The following is a 15,747-nucleotide window of genomic DNA, read 5'->3' as shown; positions in this document are numbered from 1 at the left end:
TCTATTCAAAAAACTGCTTGTCCTTACTGGCTCAGTTAGGAGAGGCTGAGTGAAAAGGAAGCCGAGGACCCATGCCTTCCATATATGGTCACTGGGTGCCCACCATGGGCCTGGCGTGGAGCTCACAGAGCTGTGGATCCTGATGTCTGGTGCAGGGAGACTGGAAAGGGTCCGGAGAACAGGAAAAGCAAGATGGTAGCGGTAGCTCACATGATGGGGTCCTGCTGCCCCCACAGAGGGCTCATTGATGTCCAGTTGGCAGAGATGGGCATTGAGGACAGGGGTCAGATACGACATGGCCCGCTTTCCTGTGTCATGTGCTGCTAAATGCATGCCCTGTTTCTTTTGTTGTGTGCCCAGCATTTTGAGGAAGAAAACCTAAAATAAGGGCTACATTACAAGGCTTGCTTCACATTACCTGATTGAGATTCGTATCACACAACAGCCAGTGTTTATTACCTGTGGTGCTGGACTTACTCTGTTGTGTGTGGATATACTTGGGGCAAAAAGGAGATGAAAAGCAAAAAGGAGAGAGGAGGATGGGGTAGGTATTTGGAGGTAGCATGAAGTCAACATGTCAGAGTAGATGACAGCAGTAGGAAGCCCCATCATATATGCTATAATATTCCTTATGTTCTAGAACCATATATAATGTTTTCATGACAGATGACACGTCTCACTGAAATGGGGGACTTGTGAGTGATGCCTCTGCTCTGGGAAGACCCGTTGGTTTTCTGACACTGTGCTGTATGGATATTTAGAATTAATCATCTTCAGTGTCAGTGGCACAGAATGAATTATAGGGCTATAGGGTGCAAATAATTTATAATTCTTAATGTCTTCCTCTAAGTCAAGCTTAATTGACTGCAGGGTTTTCACTGGGGAAGCTGGAGAAATGTGCCCTGCAGGATGTGGGGGAGGCTAAGGTCAGGGCTGTTTTCACGTCTAGCTTGCACCTTGCATGTGATAAGCATCAGATCAAAAATTATTGAATTAATAGACATGATATTTTCAAACTTAAATTGTCTTTAATATTCATAGTTTCCATGGAACTTGGAATCCTGATTCCGTAACCATTATGCTTTGCTTTGGGCAAATTGTTAAAATTTTCTAAGCTTTGATTTTTTTTTTTATTGATGAAAAAACCCGTTATCTGTAAAATGAGCATAATAATGTTTATAGCACATCAATCTTATTTTATTTTATGTTTATATGGTCATTTATTTAAATTGTGTGTTTTGCTGAAATAAGGGCTACATTACAAGATTGTTGAGAGGGATAAACAAGATAGCAAGGATAAACTTTCTTTACAAGCTCTTCAGCTGAGGCAGTTGTTCGATATTACTCTTATTATGATTCCCATGATTGTTAAATTCAAAAACCATAAAGAAAATTTTAGGACCCAAGATCTGAGTGGATTTTAGTTGTTTGTTCAAATTGCAATATGCCTATGGGCGAAATATTGAAAAAGAAGGAGAAATAAGGGAAGCACTCTTTTACCATGCATTTTTACAGCTTTATAAAGTGATTTTCCAATGCCCACTCAGTGCTAGTTATTCTCTAGAGGCAAAAGATACGGTTTTACAAAAGTAGATGCAGCCTTTCTTGTGGGACTCAGAGTTTCATGGAGGATTCTGAAAATGAGCATGAGAAGTGTGGTATGGAAGAGTATGGCTTCTGTGTAGAACAGGGGACGGTCCTGGGGAGTGTGGAGGTGCATCTGGGGGGCTGAGTCCTGCAGGGCCAGGAGGAGGAGGACAGGCAGAGGGCAGAAGTGCTCGAGGCGCCAACAGAGGGTGTGGACAGAGACTGGGGAGGAGGCTGACTTTGGAGCAATATCCAGGGCTGGGGCCAGCAGGGCCATGGCTCTGAGACTTGAACTCAGTCTGAGGACAGGGCAGTGACAGGAGTGAACTGCTATTTGAGAAACACCATGGAAGCCAGACACATTGGCACACATCCCAGCAGAAAGATAACAAATTCAATCCCAGCCTGAGTAACGTAGTGAGACCCTGTGTTCAAAATAAAAAATCAAGAAGGGCTGGAGCTGGAGCTCCCTGTGAAGGCCCTGGGTTCCCTTCCCAGCCTTTCCCACAAAACCAGCACTGTGGCTCTTACATTACCTGGCTCCGCATTGCTGCACCAGGTGTCTTATGCTTGATGGTCTTGGGGGCCGGATGTCAGATTATGCAGCCCCTGTCAATCTGGCTTCCAGCAAGGATGGCACATCATGGTGAGCGTGTGTGGAGAAGCTGAACACAGAAGAGCGGGCAGGCAGGGTCTCACTGGGGACCAAAGGGCTCTCTGCCCACAAAGGTTCCATGCCTCCCAGTAGCATCACCCTAGGATTTCAGGCTTTACCATGTGGACCTTTGGGAGCACACTCAGCTCATAGGCAGCAGAAATGTTGGGGAGCACTGGACTAGGGCAGGAAGAACAGCTAGGAGGGCTGTTAGGAAAACCCCAAGGACCTGAACAGGTTCCCTGGCCTGGGCTGAAGAAGTGACTGTGGAGAAGGAGAGTAACAGACAGACAAGTGGGCTTTAATTACAGAGGTGGGGACAGTGGCACAGGAAGAGGTGGAGTGAGGACTTGGGGGTAAGGTGGTAGCGGTGCTAACCGCCCACACAGCTGGCTGGGGAACATGAACTGAGTGTCACAGTCAGGTGGGCAGCTGGGGAACCTGACCTGACAATGCCAGGCGATGGGTGACTTTAGTGGGTCTGGAGCTACAAGGTGACTGTGCAGGTGAAGAGTGAGTGATGCCACACAGAAAGACCATCCTGGTACACAGAGCCCTGAGTGCGACACACACAGCAGCCAGGTTTAGCATCCAGGAGCTGGAGACCTCAGCACCCAGGGACGCCACCCCTGGAAGGCGGTGTGAGCTGGGAGGTCGTGGAGTGAAAGTGCCTGCGGAAGTTGCATCCTGAACTTACTTTCTTTTTTTTGGCGGAACCGGGGATTGAACTCAGGCCCTTACGCTTGCCAGGCAAGCACTTATTCTACTGAGCCTTCTCCCCGGCCCAGAAATTGCATCCTGGATGTGCAGTGCTGGGAATCCTGACCTCTCAGTTCAGGAAAGTCAGAGCCCATAGAGAGAGCGAGGGTAGACATCCATGCAGGGCAGGTGGCTGAGGAGAGGAGCACACAGAGAAGCCAGACTGGCCAAGGACGGGGACTTCATAGCACTTTGCTATGCACTTTTTCCCCCCAAAAGCCATCAGGGCCCAACACAGTGAGCGAAGAGGAGAGAGCAGCATCTGTGGAAGGGGTGGAGCACGAGCCTAGGTGAGAGGGAGGAGGAAAGTAGGAGTCGAAGGACAGATATAGTGGGGAAGATGGGGACTGGGGAGACGAGGAGGCTGTGGAGCCCACGAGATTCTAGCTAAGCCCGTCCACAGCCCTGAGCCCAATCAGGTTATTTTCAGGTTCATAACAGGGTCTGCTTCTCTGTTAGGTAGATGAGGGAGTCGAGTCTGGAGCCTTCTGCCCATGGGTCTCTGTGGACAGCCTGCTGGTTAGTCTGCTGGCTTGAGCGGCTCTCAGAAGGTCTTGGGACCATGCATATCCTTTTAATTGTCTCTTATTGTGAAGTCCGCTATTTGTTTTCATTTTGGCCTACAGCTCATGCTGTACCTCCCTGTAAATTACCCCAGTTCAGCCCACAGCAGCAGCCTAGCTAGTGAGCATGTCTGTGAGGGGCTCTGGGAGGAAAGGAAGATGAAGGGCTAGAGTCAGGAGAGGGTGCATTGCTTGTCTGTGGTCTGTGTTTAGATCCCCAGGCTTTCTGTGTCCAGGAGCCTGACCCACCTGAAGCATCAGGAAGCTAGATCCAAGGGCTGGGTCACGCTGGTCCATCCCTAACCTCGCCCACAACCCCCACCCCCCAGCAACACAGCAGGGTGATATGAAAAGGCCTCCTCGTTAAAACTCAGCCTTTCCCTGGCAAGCACAAGGGCCTGAGTTCAATCCCCGGTTTCGCAAAAAAAAAAAAAAAAAAAAAAAAAAAACCAAAAACTTAGCCGTATTCTAACTTCATGGGACCCATCCTGGAGATGGCCCTTCAAATTCCTAGGAGCTGAAGTTTAGAAATGGATGGCATAAAGTGAGACTGAAATTTAACTCAGCATTTGGTGGAAGAAACATAATTCATTGGCTTTCACATGAAAATCCCTGAGAGGAAGATCCTTCTTGTCACCGGGTACCATGATTGACGGGTGTTCTGCACGGCTGTGGGAAGTGAGCCCTTGGAAATAGCATAGTAGGGACTTTGCAATGGGTCTCATTTGGCTAAGTTACTGCTTTTGTGAGGCTCTGCTGCATCTTTATACTCTACTGAGGAGAAGATGGTAAATCAGAGTAATTGCTTCATCCCAAGGCACTTTTATATCATAAAGGAAAAACATCCTGTTAAGAAATTCGAATTAACTTCTGCTGTTTATACTATATGGGAAGGCTGTCTGAAAGCTGCTTGTCACAAGCCTGGTGGCTTATTCATCACAGGACAGTTCCATTAGAGCCTGATGCATGTGCTTGTGGCTCCAAGACCCAGGATCCCGCAGGAAAAGCATTTAACCCTTGAAATACAGAGCTGTCATCTATCTGTTCCCTTTCTCTGAAAACCTACTGGAGTTTATTTATGAGCACTTTGAAGTATCTTCATTTCCATGGACTTAGAAATGGGGCTGGGACCCAGTAAATGATGAGTGAAGACTGGGGAGTGTCCGGTCCGATGTGTCTGCAGCCCCTATGTGTTCACACTGTCATGAATTTATAAAATAAAATGTCACTTGATAAAGTAATAACAGAATAACAGCAATAATAATAAGTTTGAAAAATGATAAAATGTTATTTTATGAAATAAAATGTCATTTTCCTGGAATTCAGTGTTCAGTTTTCTACTCTTAAGTATGGATAAAAATAGGGAGTCACTTTACCTTATAGCTCTGAAATGTATTTGAAAAAAGTCAGGAGCTGGATATTACTTAATTTCTAGTCCTGTCTCATTGGAAGTGGGCATCCAACTCTTTATCCGTTTTTAGAAAAATTCTTAAAGTTAGTGTGTATCAAGCATGAGGGCTTAGAAGATCTTAAAGGGATGAACTGAAAGAGTCATGACCTGAGAATTAATGCCCCTTGCCAGGCATTTCCTAGCAAGGGCTGGGGTGCCATTTGTCAGAGCTTGTCAGGGGCTGTTCCCCAGGGAGGCAGTCCACTGGAGTCTGAGAATCTGTGTCTGGTGCCAGACTGCCTGGCTTCCAGTTGAAGGGATGTCGCTCGCTGGCTGTGGAGCTTGGACAAGTTAGCTAACCTTGGGGCCTCTTCTTTCTTCATTGGTAAATTGAGATAATGTCTCTTGGGACTTTCAAGATTATTAAATGGAAGAATCCTCTGTGGAGTAGCTGTTGTTATGAGCAAAGTTTTATATGGGTCAGGTGGGCCTGGGAAGATGGCGTAGGTCGCTCAAAGTTTTATTTGGGGTCCTTGTGGGCTTATTGTATCTATATGTGTCGGCTGTTTTGTGATTTCCTTTGATCAGTTTCCTGGTAGGTATGGTACACAAGTGATTATGACATCTAATATCCTCAGTCTCATTCCATTTCTGGAATAATAGGTGGCAAGCTTACAGTAGAGGTCTACCAGTGCTCCCAGAGGGTATCTTTGGGATTGAGTCAAAGCTGAGATAACCTTTGTAGAAATAAATAAATAAATAAATAAATAAATAAATAAATAAATAAAGGGACTGAACTGGTCAGAGAATAACCCCCAGGGCAGGGCAGGTGCGGCGGTGACCAGTGGTGCAGGGCATCAGGACACACAGAGCGAACATGCATGGGCTTAAATGACAAGAAGAACCTGAGGGCCAGATGTGTGGGCAAGTGCACAGTACTGTTCTACAGCACTTAGAGTTTGCTATGAGAATTGTTGACTCTTCAGAAGTCTTTAATCACTGCCACCACTGTCAAAACCACCGTAAGCACAGTCTTCACCACCACTGTCACCACCATGGTCATCATCACGACCACTGTCACCATGATCACTGCCATCACCGCCATCCCCTCTAGTCCCAGGTTGCAGCTGGGGGATTCTTGCTTTTCCAAAAGAAATATTTATTTATTTATTTGGTACAGGGTTTCACTACACAGCTTGGACTCATAGTGATCTTCCTGTCTCAGCCTCCCCAGCGCTGAGATTACAGTCATGCACCACCATGCCCAGTTTCAGTGGCCGGTGTGGCACACCCATGTGGTAGAGGGATCAAACCCAGGTCCTTGCGCTTCCCAGGCAGGTGTTTAGACCACTGAGCTATCTCCCCAGCCCCCATCCTTGCCTTTTGACCAGGCCCTAACTTCTGCTCCCCCACCCCTGCCCGAACTGCTTCCATCACCTGCTCATTTCACCATTACCTTCCTGCCTTTCTGTCCTCCAGCTCTGCCTCCGGAGGGAGGGGATGGACAAGCACACTGCTGCAGCCTTGCTTTTCTCTAGGAAAGGATTACCAGTTTTATCATTTGCTTTATAAATAAAGGGATACTCATTAGCTTGACTCATTAAATTTAAAACAATTGTTATAATTTTGGAGTGTCTGGTTACATTTCTGTAATTTAATGCAGCTGCTGATGTGGGAGTGGGAGGCTTTCGGGGGAACAGTTGTCTCCCCTCCACCCTTTACCTTTCCTTCTTCCTGTGCCAATCCATGTCCGGGGGCCATGTTTATTGCTGTCCCAGGACTCGAAGTGTCTGATAGATGGTCCCTTCTGTAGCTGATTCCTCAGGGCCAGCATGATGCAACCTGTGCAGAAGGGGGGAGTGCTTCTCTCTCTGTATTCATTCTCATCTGTCCTTCAGTCCAAACTGAGTGCCCTGTCAGGAAGGGTTCAGGTCAGCTTGCTTAAAGGGAGGTAGCAATGATGGGCTAGCAGTAGGCCAACTGAGCACAGGAGCATCAGTTACATCAGTTACAGAATTCCAATTTGTTAAAGCAGTAAGGTGAGGAGGAGGGGGCAGAAGTTGTCTCTTGTGCACTTAATAGAGTCTGTGCATCCTGGGCCCCTAGTCCTTCTTCCCTTCTCCTCCTCCATCCGCCCTTTTTCAGGACTCAGCTCCAGGCTGACCTGTTGGAGGTCCCTTATTCCCTGTGTTTCCTCCTGAAAACATAGCACCCAGCCTGCCAACCACCAACACACCACATCTCCCTTTTCCTCCCCTCTGGACCATTAGTTTATCAGCAGTGGGGCCAGTGGGTCACAGCCCTCATTGTCTCCCCAGTATCGGACACACAGGGCTTCAGGAAATGCTTTTGGACTGAGTTGCATTGTATTTCTACTGTTTGAAAAAGGCAGTGATTTTTAAGCATAGATAACATGGTAACTTTGTCCAAAAGATTAAAGAGAGGTTGATCATTCCACATATCCTTAAATTTGCCTGTTATTTAGACCCTGCTCTGGTCTACATAGGGTTTCAGTGTTTTTCAGAAATTTGTGTGCTGGACTTGGACTCCACATAAGGTGCTGGGGTGCAGGAACCTTTGAGAGGAGGGGCCTCGTGGAAGGCGACGAGGTCCCTGGGGACACTACTTGAGAAAGGGATTAAGGTAGTCTTCGGAACTCTGGTTAGTGCCTGAGCATGAGCTGTGGTGAAAAGAGCAAGCCTGGCTCCTGAGCCCTTCTGGCTTCTGGCTTGCTGTGTGCCCACTGACTCTTCGGCATGCTCCTCTACCACGATGCCTTCTGCCTCCTGGCCAGCTGGTCTGTGGGTCACCTGGTGCTCATCTGTGGAGCAGCCAAGCTGGCTCCAGCACCTTTTACCCAGCAGGGCAGCGCGGGAAGAGATGGACGCAGGTTGATGAGTGGCTGCATTTGATGAAAGTTGAGATACCGTGTACTCCAGCTGGCTGGCTTAAGGCTCTGTAGTTACACAAAATTTCTCTACTTGCTCATCCATGGTGTCCCACAGGTCTGGGTTACACAGAGGTGCTTTGTGAAAGCGCTGCAGGCAGGGGCTGAATTTTTCTTTTACTGCATGGGAGCTATGAACAGTTATTTCAGGTTATTCACCATTCTTTTCATGGTTCTCTCTGAATGGGAAATAGCTGCCCTTTGTTTCATGGGTCCTGTTTGCTTCTGCAGGATGCACAGCCAGCATTGATCAGTACTCAGTGTGCGGATGCCAGGTCCTGGAAGTGTGGCCGTGTCTTGGGCAGCGGGCAGCACTTCTCCCCTGGGTACCAATACATAGAGCACTTTGGATGCCACCATTCCTTCTACACGATGTCCTCTTTATGACAGCATTTCGGCGACTAAGTCTTAAGTTCCTTGACTTTTAAATTAAAAAGTTAGCCTAGTAATAAGACAGTTGCTGTCTTTCTTGAAGGGACATTGTAGGGATAGTGAATAGAGATAGACATACAGATAAAATGTTTTGAGCTCTGTAGAAAGAAGCTGTGGGGCTCATAGACATCATCATCATCATCATCATCATCATCATCATCATTACTATTATTATTTAGTTTCATGTCAGCACTATATGATTACAAATAAATTAATTTTGGTTCATAATTTTATGTGTAGACATCACTTCATTCTCAGCCACCAAAATTGGCTTTGGCTCGAGCCCTCCAAGAAACCTCAATTTATAGATGAAAAACAAATCCCCAGTGTCATAAGGAAAAAAAAAATAGAAAAGGGAAATAACCAGAAACGTTTTCACTACATTTTTCATTCACTGGTTTTTTAAAAAATCTAAAAATAAGTCTTTTAAAAAGAGTTGACTTCCAAGGATTCTTTTCTAGGAATGTTCTACATCTGCAATAAATAATATCATATCATAGCAGTTAGCTCCTCCACTTCTGTGCAAAATATATAAATGCATTTGGCAACATACTCTTGGGGGTGATGAGTCTTGTAATTTCTATGGAAAGGAGGAATAACTTTACAGATGATAGAGATTTTGCCATCCACTGGTAAAGCGACACAGCTTGTAACACAGGGTGCTTACCGAGTTCAGTGTGTATACCGGTCTGCCAGGAATGGGGACCCTGAAACTTAAGTCATGGTCCGCAGTGAAGCTGACCTCCCTTCCAGGGCATCAAGTGAAAGCGCTGTTTGCTTCCAAAGTCAATGACGATATGGAGGTCTTTACGTTGCCTGGAGGGCAGAGAAACAGAGCAGGCCAAGCTTTTAAGACAAGAGATGAAGAGAAAGACACTGGGTGGACTTGTGGGTGCTTGCACAAATTTCACTCGTAATTAGGGGAGCAATGGCTCTTTGTGAGCAGCTCGTCTTTGTGACTCAGAACATTTAGTGTTGGTGGGAAAGTGAGAGAGAGTCCAGATGCTCAGGGCGGGAGGGGGAGTGGGAAGTCCAGACTGTCTTGTACAATGGCATTTGCTTTCAGCAGGTGACATTTTAGTTCCCAAGGTCTGAAATGACATGCGGGGGTTGTGGTGCTGGTGAAAGAAAAGGAGTGGGTGCATTACCTTCAGGAAGGGCTGGAGCTCAGCGGAGCTTGCATGACTGACTGTGAGGGTGAGGGACACGGAGGGACACCAAAGAGAAGGTGTGGGGACAGGCTGGCCTTGCTGTTGTGTTTCCTATCCATCCTTTGAAGAAGTGGGGATGGTGAATATCAAGTCACCTGACTGTGCCTGATGGCAAGTAGGGAGGGCACAGGCTTTGTGGCAGTCCTGTGCAGAGACGGTGCTGTGTTTCCACCTGTGCGTGATGTGGAAATGGTCTATTCCTACTCAGTGGGGCCGCTCATAGCTACTTGCAGCGAGCTGCATTGTGGAGTGCTTTCTGGTACCCTCAAGCTTACAGCCTGGGGAGCGAGGCAGATTGGAGAGGAGGAGCTTCCGCACATCTCCAGCTTTTGCAAATTATGACATATTCTTTCCTCCCAGGCCCTGGGAATGTATTGAGTCTGGGGTCTGCTGGATTCCTTCTGGTGTTCGTCCTATTGCCTTTGACTTAAACATCCAAGCTGTGTTGCAAAATAAGTAGAGTTTGTAATTTGTTGTCTACATTCTCCCCTTTGTCTTGACCTTTTCTGTCTCGCCTCCCATTTCTACCGTCTTTGGACATTGATGCCCTTGTCCTTTCCCTTTGGCCTTTGGACAAAATGCTAAAAAACGTTCTCACACTGTGATGCTGAACAAAGGCTGGCCAGGTTTAAAGTGTTTTCTCTTCTTGTGGTGTTTGCATTTCTTACAGGGGTGAAGACATCTTAAACCAGAGGAATGACTCTCTAGTTGTGGAGTTTCAGGCATCAGCCAGCAGATGCAGGAGGTATTACTTTGGGCTTGGACCTATCTCTGAAGCCCCACATCACCCTCCATGACCTGCCTGCTCCATCTTACATAAGACCACTTCATGAATCATACTGTCCTGTGTTTGGTTGCCATGACTGGTGTGGGTGGCCAGCATGTTCTCAGAGGTCTCTGTGAAGTTCCATACTGTGGGCGGAGACAAGAGGAGAGTTCTGATACATGCCATGCAACTTTTCATTGTTGTTGTTATTGTTATTATTATTATTATTATTTTAGAGCAAATGCTAATGTTGGACTAAAAGCTACAAGTTTATAATAGAACCAGAGTTCTCCTATTGGTTAAAGCCCTCTCCATGCTCATTTGTAGCATGAATCCTGTGTCCTCAGAGCTGTCTCCATCTGCAACTCATGGAATGTTCATGAAAACTTGGCTTTCATCTGATAGATGTACACTAGTGGGGGGGGGGCATGGGACATTCATACTCTCCCCTTTCAACCTGAAGCTTGGTTCTGGAAATGAGAGTATGCTTTCCACCTCGCCTTCTCTGTGTCAGTCATTGTCGCCACAGCCGCCCTGGAAAGTGACTGTGATGTTGGAGCTGTGGGCTTCTGGGTTGGTAGAAGATTCCAGAGCCTGCAGCCTCCCTTATCTGAAGGACACTGGTTGGACTCCCAAACCAAATAACTTTGGGTAATGTACTAAGTATGAATTAAAATGCTAATCGTCTCCATGTTCTGGATATTTTAACATTCTCTAATTTTAAATTTAAATTAAATGCCTTAGGGGTTGTAGCAGCTTTGCCAGAAGCATGTTTTGCATCACTCTGTAGATAGAGAATTTAAAATATGCTCTGGCCACACAGGCAGGGCTAGGACAAGCAATACTTATTTTACAGTTGTGTTATTTGTGTTCCCAAATGCTACATAACAAAAATACTCTGTTTTATGACACATAGCTATTTAGCTTTAAACATTTTTATTTTCCTGAGTTCTTTTGCACGCACATATCCTTTTATTATTAACCCTACCTTCATAAGCAGTACATTGGAATCTGAAGCACTAAAACAGCTGCTGAGCTCTTTCATAAATTGCCTTCGCTCTGGTACCTTACGTAACACCGTAAGATGTCCCTGAATTTTAACAGAGACACAGGTATGGAGAGATTGAGCAGCTTTCTGTTGTCTGCCTCTGGGGAGGAGACAGCTCCAGTTAGCCCTTGGGGTCCTGGTCCCCCACCCCAGTAACCTGTGCGCTGGGTCAGCTGGGAGTGCTGAACAATGACAGAGAGAGGTCCCTTACATCAAATGTTTCTGCTGGGCATTGAGGTCGGTGCCGGCTTGTAGAGCTTGTTCGCTCTTCTGGTTGGTAGTACCGTAGGACTTCTGCTGGTACCCTGAGTCCAGCGAGTCAGAGGGATCCAGAGTGTTTCCTTCCACCAAAGAACAGGCCACTTGCTTTCACCAGTTGCATTAGCCCCTGTATTTTCTTCATACTGGAGGAAGAACACTTGACTCCTCCTGTAGTTCTTCCAGTTGTCAGGTGTCTGCCCACTTAGTAATTGTATTTTGGGAAAATAAATACTAATATTTATTTATTGGTGGAACCAGGGATTGAACTCACTCCCTTATGCTTGCCAGGGAAGCGCTTATTCCACTGAGCCGTCTCCCCGGCCTTAATTTTCTTCTTGATGACAAAATGTAATTCAGTGTCTGTTCTCTCCTTCCATGGACTGTGTACCTTTTCCTCTTGGAGCATCTTTCAAAGATAGGAGGAGCAAGCCTGTCAGATGGTACAGTGGGCATTTGAGGACTGATCAGCAGAGATCAGAAGACGGCTCATAACTGGGAAAGTGCTGCAGCAGGGCATCATAATAGCCCTTTAGGGAGCTAGTTAATGAAAGATTCACTACAGAAACACAACTGTGCCCCCCCCCAAAAAAATCCCAACCAGAAGTGTTCCCATGTAACACTCAGAGGCTGTGTCACCAGAGGAAGTGTGCTCATAATTCCTGTTTACACATCACTGTAATTAACGTCTGCCTTCCTATTGCCCTCAGTCCTTCTCCTGTCAAAGTGGTTTAAATGGTTCCTCTTTCCCGTATCAGGCGGAGAGGCCTCGAACTACTGGAAACCTGCTCTAAAGACTTCTCTCCGCAAACAAAGGTCGCTGTCAGACAGTGGGCTCCTAGGGCCTGATTAGGCTGGTTTTGTGGGATCTCTGTGCTCATTGTTCCGCTCTTTGTCCATCACCCAGATGTCTACACTCAGGTAAATGATGTGCTGGGTTTGTTCTCTTTTCTTTCTCCTTGTACAGTGTCTATGAGCCAGATAGGAATGCGTTACGGAGGAAGGAACGGGAGAGAAGAAACCAGGAGACGCAGCAGGATGGGGGCACGTTCACCTCCAGCTACTCCCTCTTCAGTGAGCCCTACAAGGTAGACAGCTTTGGTTGCTCACCTTGACCCCACACTGACCACACCCCGCCATGAAGGCGGTCGTGACAGAGGGACTGACCACACGTCAAACTCCAGATAGGCTCTGCCTCTTCAGCCACCATGCCAAGGTCCTAGTGTCTGGCTGCTGTGCCTTTCCTGGCTCCTGCTTCAGTGAAAGGTCACTTCTGTTTAAGATTGAGATCCACTTGCTGTGACTTTTATCCATAACACAGAGTCCATCTCTATATTGATATTTCAAAGCCAGTGACATTTGCTTTTCTCTCAGCTTTTAGAAAACAAATAGGATTCAAAAGAAATTGGGTTACATGTTTGACATGTACGAATCATGTGAAGATCAGGGTACTTTTTTTTTTTCTTCAGGGTACTTAACAAGGCAATGGAAACAAAATTGTAGAATCATTTCTCATTTTTACCAAAGGTCAGATATATAACCTTTGTTCCCAAATGGAATCTCTTTCCAAGCTTCCCTAGTACCACAGGCTGCACAGGGCTTAGCCCCACATTCTAAGTTTCACCTCAATTTCTCTTCCCTGTCACTCTGGGTCTCTGACAAGAGTAATTACCTATTTGAAAATTGGAAGCAGACCAGCTCTGAACCAAGGCTGAAGGTTTTTTTTTTTTTTTTTTTTAAAGTCTCCTCTGCTGCAACTACAAAAAGGATAAGAAAATTCAATCCCAGGAAGACCTAAGCTAGACTATTTTGTGAATTTGCAATAGTCAATTTTCTGATTTCCAGTTAGTATCATTTCACTGCAGTGTGATATCCAGGACAGCCTCCTTTCCGTACCCTAAGACCAGTCGCAATGGGCTACCAATTATGGAGTGATATGGAGGGCTGACAGGCATCTGCAGAGGCCATAAGGAGTTTGATCTCATCTCTCAGCTCTCGTTCTGCGTGAGGCTAGCCTGGCTGTGTGACCCATGAGGGCACCTGTCCACTGTTCCATTTCTGTTGTCTCTAACCATAGCATGGATGTGTTTTTCTTTCTCCAGACTAACAAGGGGGATGAGCTCTCCAACCGGATCCAGAATACTTTAGGCAATTATGATGAAATGAAAGACTTTTTAACTGATAGATCCAATCAGAGTCATCTTGTTGGCGTCCCCAAACCAGGGGTTCCTCAGACTCCTGTGAACAAGATCGATGAACATTTTGTTGCAGATTCAAGAGCCCAGCCCCAGCCCCCATCTGTCTGTAGCACTGCATCCTCCACACCAGCAGCTGGCCCTGGGCAGCAGAGTAAGAGAGGCGCCGTGGGCTGGCAGAAGGCTGGGCACCCACCATCCGATGGCCAGCAGAGAACAGGTAAGCGGGAGTGTAGGGCACTTGCTTTGCAGTCTGCTAACCCAAAGAACCAGAGTAAAACCTAAGTTGTTCCCTGTCGAGTCGCTCTTTCTCATCTTCTTCTTTCAATTCAGCACAACAGGGCTCTCTCAGGACCTTGCTTGGAGATGGTGTTGTCAGACAGCAGCCACGGGCCAAGCAAGTGGGCACTGTAGACGTGGGGCTTCCAACCCAGGAAAGGCCACCTGCAATGGCCACCAAGCACGGCAGCGGTGGACACTGTGTTCAGAACTTTCCTCCATCCCTGGCTTCAAAACCCAGCCTGGTCCAGCAGAAACCAACCGCATATGTGCGGCCGATGGACGGCCAGGATCAAGCTCCTGATGAGTCTCCCAAGCTGAAGTCATCCACGGAAGCTGGCGTGCACTGTGCCTCCTACCGAGGAGTCCCAGCCGGCAAGCCAGAGTCAGCCAGGGCCAAGGCCAAGCTCTCTAAGTTCAGCGTCCCGAAGCAGGGAGAGGTGAGTCTTTTCATGCAATTGAAGCTATGCGGCTCGATGATGGTGGTTGAAAATTCAACATCTGGATGTTTTTTGTTTCTTTTTTTCTGGTGATGTGGGTGAGTTCATGCAGTGGAATATGTAGCAATCCCTATCAGAGGGACAGACCTAAATAATGATTTGTTAACGTCTGAAATCATCATAATTGGAACTTTTAAAGTACCAACAAGTGGAGGTGTGTGTGTGGCTGGTGGGGGGGAGGGTCTATATGTTAGGGAAGAAATGCTTCCTTCACTATTAATAAATTTTTTTGTGAGCAAGATAGTGTTGACTGAGATAGTACATATTAGAAACAGAAGCATTTCTAAGGCTGTAATTTGCAAATGTAGGAGGTTAAAAAGTTACATAAGAGTTCAGAAACTCAAAATCTGAACTTTTCTTTAAACCTGTTTTGAAGTGTCCTAGGAAAAATTGGTATAGGAAACTCAATTTTAAAGTACTTGTTTATTCAGTATGAAATATCATTAATACTCACATGTCCCACATGACCCATCCTATTGTAATATTCCAGATTCACATTCCATCATGTTGATAAGAATTGTTATCGAACCTTCTTTGTCATATAAAAATAATCTTCGATTGCGTGGGTGGATGAACTGAATGAAGTATTTGCGTCTGTATTTTTCTGGTTTGCAGTTCTGTTTCAGTTAAGGTGTTTGTTTTTTGCAATACAAAACAAGCAGCATGGGTGTGTTGAATTTTGGAATTCTGAGTGAACCATCGCATGCTGACAGTTTTCAGGAAGGCAGTCTTTAGTCACTTAGAATAGCAAACCTTGTAGAAAATGAAGTTTTGTTTTAAAGAAGTACACATCATACTATATTCCAAATCGATCATTTTTAAGAGCACATAAAGGAAGCACATTAGTTTTGTTTTGCTGTGATATGGGCGTTCAACTGTGGTGGTCTTGAGTCCTCGAGCACTGTACCTAGGAACTAGGACATTGTTTTTCTTTTTGACATACATGTCTTTTCTTTTTGGGGTACCTGGGGTTGAAACTGGGCCCTTTGCACTGAGCTATATCTGCCCTCTTCTCCTCCTCCTTCTCCTCCTCCTCTTCCTCCTCCTCCTCCTCCTCCCCACCTTCTTCTTCTTCTTCTTCTTCTTCTTCTTCTTCTTCTTCTTCTTCTTCTTCTTCTTCTTCTTCTTCTTCTTCTTCTTCTTCTTCTTCTTCTTCT

General features: G+C 46.2%; 1 protein-coding gene across 4 annotated transcripts in view; it reads left to right on the top strand.

Annotated features, from left to right (window-relative positions):
• Positions 1 to 15,747, top strand: part of Aff3 (AF4/FMR2 family member 3) — a 535,781-nt gene that overhangs the window by 80,281 nt on the left and 439,753 nt on the right. For all 4 annotated transcript variants that reach the window (XM_023717412.1, XM_023717409.1, XM_023717411.1 and 1 more), the window contains exons 2-4: positions 12,584 to 12,704; positions 13,719 to 14,031; positions 14,145 to 14,530. In XM_023717412.1, coding sequence (XP_023573180.1) covers positions 12,584 to 12,704; positions 13,719 to 14,031; positions 14,145 to 14,530 — 820 coding nt within the window. The remainder of the gene's footprint in view (positions 1 to 12,583; positions 12,705 to 13,718; positions 14,032 to 14,144; positions 14,531 to 15,747) is intronic.

Source organism: Octodon degus, unplaced genomic scaffold (genome assembly GCF_000260255.1).
Source record: "Octodon degus isolate 3935 unplaced genomic scaffold, OctDeg1.0 scaffold00052, whole genome shotgun sequence".
In the NCBI taxonomy this organism is placed as follows: Eukaryota; Metazoa; Chordata; class Mammalia; order Rodentia; family Octodontidae; genus Octodon; species Octodon degus.
This window is presented reverse-complemented; position numbering and strand designations above follow the sequence as displayed.